Source organism: Limulus polyphemus, unplaced genomic scaffold (genome assembly GCF_000517525.1).
Source record: "Limulus polyphemus unplaced genomic scaffold, Limulus_polyphemus-2.1.2 Scaffold2801, whole genome shotgun sequence".
Lineage (NCBI taxonomy): Eukaryota > Metazoa > Arthropoda > Merostomata > Xiphosura > Limulidae > Limulus > Limulus polyphemus.
The window spans coordinates 50,754-58,978 of NW_013668411.1; the positions used below are offsets into that span (position 1 = coordinate 50,754).

At 29.1% G+C, this 8,225-nt stretch overlaps 1 protein-coding gene across 1 annotated transcript in view; it reads right to left on the minus strand.

The window, feature by feature from the left end:
• LOC106467930 (serine/threonine-protein kinase 3-like) overlaps positions 1–8,225 on the minus strand; it is a 59,832-nt gene that overhangs the window by 31,702 nt on the left and 19,905 nt on the right. The window contains exons 4-5 of the mRNA XM_013928315.2: positions 7,262–7,324; positions 1,624–1,788 (exon numbers count right to left, since the gene is read on the minus strand). Of these exons, the coding sequence (XP_013783769.1) occupies positions 1,624–1,788; positions 7,262–7,324 (228 nt within the window). The remainder of the gene's footprint in view (positions 1–1,623; positions 1,789–7,261; positions 7,325–8,225) is intronic.

An 8,225-nucleotide genomic window follows, 5' to 3' on the forward strand; every position in this document is an offset into this window, starting at 1 on the left:
CACTCAGTGTACATACCAGCACCTCCAGAGTAATCAGTGCAATTGCAATGGGTATTCGAGCATGTAACATTGCCGTGTCCAGTACCTTCACATACTCCCATCTAAACTCTTAATGAAAAACTCCAAACTTCCATATGTCACAAATCACAACTGTTTATCTGGTGTAGCTCATATTCTATCCAATTAAGAGAGTGGTCCAACAACTTATGGAATGTTAGTTTACACAATAATACCAACAATTACTTTTGTTTTATGACTAAATTATAACATTTAATTTACAACTACTAACTGGCAATACATTTCAAATGTTTTTAATAAATGGAGTTATTTCCTATAATTACATTTGTGCATCTTAGGCTGAATAATATATATATACTCATTTTTACACGATTTTTTTTTGGTCTGTTTCTTGCTCATCTTAATCCTTTTCAGAAAATGCATTTATTAGTAATATATATGGGCCTGGCATGACCTGGTGGTTAGAGCACTTTACTTCTAATCTGAGGGACAAATATCTAAATCCCTGTTGTCGAACATGCTCATCCTTTATTGTTGTCAATTGGGCCAGACACCCAGATGTAAAGATTACTGGTTGAGCACAGACTAGTTGGGGCTAAGGCAAAGAAAAAGAAAGGAAAAAAAGAAAATATATACATTTATATTAAATTTAATTCAAAAGTTTTCAAAGCACATCATAACCACCTCTTTGTTTAAACTGGTGAAGAATTATGACGAATTTGAATTATTTTCACAGCTCTTTCATCACTGATGATATATCGTTTATGAACACTAATAAGGTAAGTTTACATAGGTCTCAAACTCAGCATTATAGCCATGTATTTCAATATCTTCATTCTAAATGAATAACTTTATAAATATTCCAGCATTAAATTTGTATTAGATTTAAAAATAAGTAGCATTTTCTGTTCCCATCTCAAAAAATGTTAGAAACTACAATATTTACTTCTGTTTCTGTAAGAATGCAGCTCTTACAATGCTTTTAATTCAACAAACAGTAGCAAAATAATTTTCACACAAGTATATATGTATGTTTACAAAATTTTGATATGCAACAGATCTAATTGTACTTTTATGATAGCTTTCACAGTACATTTTGAGGAAGGATGTCTATTTATACAGGTATGATGTTTTAATCACTGGTGCAATTATTCTTAAGTACACAGCTTTAGCTTGATTAAAAGCCATGTGCAGGAGTTTGTTGTCTATTAATTATACATTCAACCAGAATTACCAAAGTATGACTTGTTTTGTATTACCAACTTAACAAAGCACAGGATATTCTTTTATATCTAATGTACCACTTAACTCAGTGGATAATACTTTTATACAACAGCACAGGATTATTTAAAAGCTGATTTCTGCTTTACACATACTTAACATTTTAATTATTCAGTGCATTGCAAAATAAGTTTTTCATTTACATAATAATACACATTTATAAGTACTGTAACTTACTTATTCTCACAAGTATGTTTTTTTTTCAGCTGGTGTTATATGCTATATATGTGTTTTTTCTATAAGTTTCAAGACTTGAAAAACCTTTAATTGTAACTTTCCAAAAAATCTAGTAATGTTAAATCATCACAAATGTCTGTTATTTACAGTAAGTTGCCCTGCCACTCCAAAGTCAGCAAGCTTTGCATGTCCTTCATTGTTCAGCAGGATGTTTCCAGCCTTAATGTCCCTATGAATCTTCCTACGCTGATGTAGATATTCCAACCCTCTCAATGTATCTGACAGGATTGTAGCAATTTCTTCTTCTGTAAGCTGTCACAAGGTAGAGTAACTATTATTCAATATGAAAAGGTATAAGCATACAACACAAATTATATGTAACACATAAGACCTCCTAAAGAGATAATAAAAGTCTCAAATGAGACTATTTATCATCTTTTCACAGTATGAGTTTTAACACAAAAACTGGATGATAAGACTAGAAAAAAATATAGTTTAATAGCATAGTTGCAATTGACCTTGTAACCACCATAAAAAAATTAGGAAATAATTCTAAATTATCCTTTTTCATTTCTTGAATGACTGCAAATAGTAAATAGTTATCCTAAATAGCTTAAAGTTTATAACAGTATACATGTGTTTCTACTTAAATTTTATTGTTTGATTGCCCTTTGAACCATGTCTAACTAATTAGACATGCCACAAAAGTTGTAATTCAATTGGCAAATGTGTAGCCCACAATACCATATTGAATTACATAACACACAGGCTACTTGCAAGTATACCTCGTAAAACTTTATTATTATTATTTTTTTCTTTATTTTACCAAATCTAGCCTAATGGGTTTCTAGTTTTTACATTTTAGTTACAATAAATAAAGAATACATATGAAAAACAAGAAATATAGTACTTACCTAGGTCTTTTTTTTGCTTGTCGACTGTTGATAAAACTTAAGCCTAATTTTTAATAGTAATGGTACTACCACACTAAATAATTTTTTATTTAATATAATGCTGCACCTAAGAATACAGGTTAATAACATATAAAACACAGACAAAGCCCTATAATTATCATACTTTTTCTGGCTTTATAACTATGTGATAAGAGTCATTAAAAATTCAGCTAAGTTCCTCAATGTGTTTCTCGTGGGAATTAAATTTGAACTGGAAGCAAAATAGACAATTCTCTGTACAGAAAACAGACTAATATATCATTTGATACATTAAAACTTTGGCTTTCTATTGGTTAAAAATAATATAGTATTAAACATCAGAGAGAATGTGAAAGATGGGCAGAGCAAGATGGGTCTGATTTTTTACTTTATGACTCTGTAACCAAATAAGATTGAAGGCTATAAAAATAATTGTTTGCCTGAGTAATAACCATATTATAATGAGTAGCTTCTATTTAATCATGTGCTTCTCGAAGGGGTGTTAAATAACTTGGTGAAAAGGGAAGCCTAGAGAGCAAATGTCACAATTTTCATACTAGGGGAGATTCAGGATTTTTTTTAATAATTCCTTATAAAATGAAGAACTCAAAACTTATATAATATTAAAATCTGATTTATTAGCTACATTTTGATGCCAAGTTTATTTGTATACATTGACAATAAAATAATTTAATTAAATTTTGAATGTAACTCTGTAAAAATTTGTGATATATGCACTTTAATCTACCGAATGAGATAGTGTTAACTCTCTCATTGCAGGCTAGGTCCCAGGGACCGACCTTGTAACCTTTTTGTGTTTGTTATAGTTTTCATACTATAACTTTTAATACAGCATGTATATATTCACAAAATTTTGCAGATTATCAGTAAACATTCATTACCTGTTTTTTGTACACCAAATATCAGATTTTTAAAATTAAATTTAAGATTTTTTTAAGTAATGATTTGCTCGTGCAAAGTAATTTTGATTTTAAGATTAAAAGTACTTTTATGCATCAGAATATTGTCATATGCAAAATTTGTATAACCTTCAGATAATTATAAAATTTTTCTTTAGAAGAAACTATATTTTATCTGATATTTTCACTATTTTATCTCTGTATGGGTTTGGTTGATTTGACCGACCTCATAACCAATATAAAAAAATTAGGAAACAGATATAAATTATGCTTTTTTCTATCTAGAATGACTACAAATTATAACATGAAACCACAAATGTTTAGTCTAAATAGCTTAAATCTCATAACATTATACTTCTATATACATTTATTATTTTTATTTTATTGACGTTTCAGCCATATCTAATTAACGTTACAGAAGTCACAAGGAAACAGGGTATGTGCAATCATGTTACCATATCCAGTAGCATAAAACTGGCCTTTACAAAATGACCTGTCTTTGCTTTGTTCTAGTGGACCAGTATTTTGTAAAATGCAGTCACATTTTGATTATAATACATTACATATGTATATATATTATTGCTATTTCTAAATAAAATAAGTACTTAAATTTCAGTTATTTTTCTTAAAACATAGAACATTAAATAAAGAAATATAGAAAACAATGCTTTCTATTACTTACGATTGTAAGTTACATTGCATACTAAGCCTTGTTGAATTTCGCACATGGAGGATATATAACAAAATAACTTTTTAGGTTTTTGTAAATATATTTTGAAATAACAAAAAATGATAAATTACTCTATCAATATTGCAGAATTTCACTGTAATTTATCAGGCTTAGTAACTAAACTGTATTTGGGTCAAAAACTATAGTTATTTGAACAACATTTTCACTTACCCCTTCTTTTGAGATAAAAGAAATAATTTTGCAAAATTCTCACCTCCAAGAGGCTGAGAAACATACATGGAAAAAATTCTGAGCTTTTGATTGGTTAAACACATGAAAGAGCAAAATGGGTATACATAGATATTTCCAAAAATAGAAAAGGTGGACTGGGCTACTGTGTTTGAATCGCTAAGTATAGTGATATAGGAGGTTCTTATTATATATTATAGCTTGTCAATATTGGTAATTTGTGTTTCTAATTCACAAGAAATTATATGCTTTGTATTTGAACATCACAAACTTCTACTTTGAACCAAAGCTGCATTTGACATACCATGTGACAAACAAAAATCAATATTTAGGAATTATTTCTTTTACATTTATTTTAAAGTAACAAATTAACGAATGCATAATACTAAAAGTTGAATTATAATCTACAATTTGATACCAAACATATTAACATACATTCATAAAGTAGTAGTTCAATACATTTTGAATGCAAGTCTACAAAAGTGATGACATGCACTTTGACCCCTGACAACAGGAAAATCTGTAGTGATAGGGTTAAAAGGTTTTACATTATACTAGCATTTTTTCTATACACAAATCTCAGTTAAAATCTGATAACTGTTGCCGTACAGAAGGTGAAATTTACTTTAAATAAACTTACTGTCTATTTACTGAATGTTTTCAAAGCCAGTTAAAACTCAAAAAGAAAATGAATAGTACTGATTATTTTTAGATTTTGATATGAAATACACAGAAAAATATATTGACATAAATAATTGGACAAGCAAGTGTTTTTATACTTGAAAGATGAATACTTTTTGGAAGCAACAATACATATATGATTTATATTTGAAGTTTAGGCATGTTTTGAGACTTTGTATGTTAAACTCTCTGACCATTTCCTCTAATTTACAATACTTACTGAACTTATTAATAGCACTAAACCAACTGTTGCAGTAATACATTAACTGTATAATAATAGGTTGGCAAACAAGGATATATAAGCAGAAGGAAAGGTTTTTATTGATGGTGGAACATACTACACATTTCGACAGGTCTTCTTCAGGTATGATCAGTACTAAGCAATCCAAGGTTTATCTATCGTTACAAATACAATAACTTCCTAACAAAACCACTCCCAAAGATTGGAACAAACACGACTGTGCCAGCTGGTTTAGACCAACCAACACTGCTGAAATGAAAAGGGCTAACCAAAACAAGAAAGTCTTGCATCATTTAATTAAATAAAAATTACTTAGTGCATTGCTACCATTAGTATAAAAAAGTAGGGTCAAGTGTCATCAACAGTTGACAGCAAAAAAAGAAAACCCAGATAAGTAATTTATTTCTTGTTTTTCATGTGTATTCTGTATATTTATTATTATAAAAATGTCAAAATGGGAATCTCTTTCAGTTATTTAAAGTTAGATTAGGTAAAATAAATAATAATATAATAAAAATGCAGCTAGGTAGCTCGTGAGTAACATAATTCAATAGCATAACATGAGCTCCATCTTTCCCGAGTGAGTTACAACTTATAATGGTGCAAATAGTAATTAGACATGGTTCAAAGGGCAATAAAACAATAAAATTTAAGTATAAATAGATGTATACTGTTACAAGTTTAAAGCTACTTGGGATAAATGAATGTAATTTCATGTTACAATTTGAAGTTATTCTAGAAAGAAAACAAGGGTAATTTATATTTATTTAGTTAAGGTAGAGAAAATAACAGATAAAATATAAAGTTTTACTATAAATGAACATTTGAAATATATTTAGGAGATTTAGGAGATGAAGAAAAGTATTTTTAATCTTCACATGAAAATCACTTTGCACTCAGACTAGTAAAAGAAAAGACTCGATATATTCATGAACAAATCTTTTTTTTAGTTTATTAAAAATACTTCACTAAAAATCTGATTTTTTGTATGTAAAAGACTTATAGTGTTTACTGAAAGTCTGCCAAATTTTGTGAAGATATACATACTACATTAAAAGTTAGTAGTATCAAAACTATAACGACTTTAAATGACTACAAAGTGATCACTTGGTCAGTCAATTTGACCAAGTGCATGTGGAGAGAGTTAAGACCCAATGTCATAATTTTCACACAAATAAAATCAAACACTAAGCCACGATAATGGCCCTAGCAACATCAGCCATATTACAAATTACAAATAATTAGTGTCTAATATGCTCAGTTGATGGAGAAATGCCACTAAGCTCTTGTGTTGGGTTTACTTACTGTATACTCTAGAGTGGCATTGATCTTACAATGCATGGAAGAAAGTGCCAAAACTAAATTTTATGATCTGGTTAATAGTCATACATATTTTTCATACTTCATTATAATATTTAGTTGAACAGCCTTAATCCTCAAACTACCAACTTGTTTTTATACAGTTCACTACTGGAAGGTCAACTTATTACATCATAATGATTAATTTTATGTTTTTGTCTGCTGTAAAATACACAGATGATTCATTAGTGGCTTTAAATGCAATATTGATAATATTTTGTGGGGTGACTCCTATCTTACTTGGGACATTGTGACCAACAAAGGGATCAACAAAATAGTACAGAAAAATGTGTTGAAAATGCTTACAGGGAACCAATTCTAGGGTTAAAACAAGTGAAAGCAGAATACATTTTGACTGCCATATTTGTATACTTTTTCTTTGGTTGTGCCTATCTGAATGTTCATTCATCAGGTCTTCAGGTCCACTGCTTAAAGTTTCCAAAGAGCATTAATATAATTTTGCAATTATCAATCATAAACATGTCTTTTATGTAAAAGATCTTTAAGCATTAATGTTTTCTCCACACCCTAACAATCCATGTATCCTGCCTAGCAATTTTGAAGCAACATAAGAAGTGAATTAGATTCTGCTTCAACCACAAGAAGTTTCTTTTTTCCTCTCAAATGGCTTTTTTATGACTATTTCTCCCCCATCAAGTAGATTTTCTTAAGTCACAAAAAATTAGATAACGATCACTTGACAACAATTAATATGTATTAATTAAGTACTCACCGTTTTCTTCCTTAGTCTCATGATGTCAGACACTGAACCACCACCACAATACTCCATAACAATCTAGAGGAATTCAGAAATAACCATATTAATAACATTAATATAACATATTAAAATAATGTCAATTAGACAGCATTAACTCTAATAGCCAGGTATAACTATAAAGCCACAAAGACAGGATTACCATAAATAGCATGAGAAAAAAATAAGGAAAAATTGATAAAAAAACAAGTTGAAAATTATCAACATCTTCAAGAAGGGTTTTTCATATTGCAAACCACTTCATAGATATCCATTTTCCAATAGTTTATAGTTCAAAAAACAAACAATTAATGTGGATTTCATCAAAAAATGAATAAATGAGAATGTTTCATAATGAAAAGTTCCCTATAATTTATTCATCTTCTGACTGTTTGACATCACAGCTGTATCATACACTGATACAGCTGTGAAGTTCCTAATATAAGTTTCTTACAGAATTTTTTAAATAAGGCTTGTAATCCATTTAGTCTGAAAACTCAAACCCAAATAATTTCAGTAGTACAGTACATATAAAAATAAAAAAGGTCACTTGTCAAGTACAATTTATGCATTCTTCTTTTACATTGAGAAATCTTTTAGCTTAGTATCTGCAGAAAAAAGTTTATTTCAATCCTAGGTTAGTAACATATGAAACTCGGTATCAAAAATTTAACTTGCAGAATTTTCTAATATACTGATTGTAGTTCACATATAAACTTAACCCTTTCGAGATGGGTCATAGGTGAAAGGCCATGTCATCTCGTTTGTTGACTCCCATTCAAAATTTTATTGAACTACTATTTCATGAATTTACGTCAATAAGTTTGGTATCAAACTGTAGATTATAACTCAAATTTTAGAACTTTACATTACTCAATTTCTTAATTTAAAAGTAAATATGAAAAAATTACAGATAAACATCGATTTTTGCATCACGTGGTAT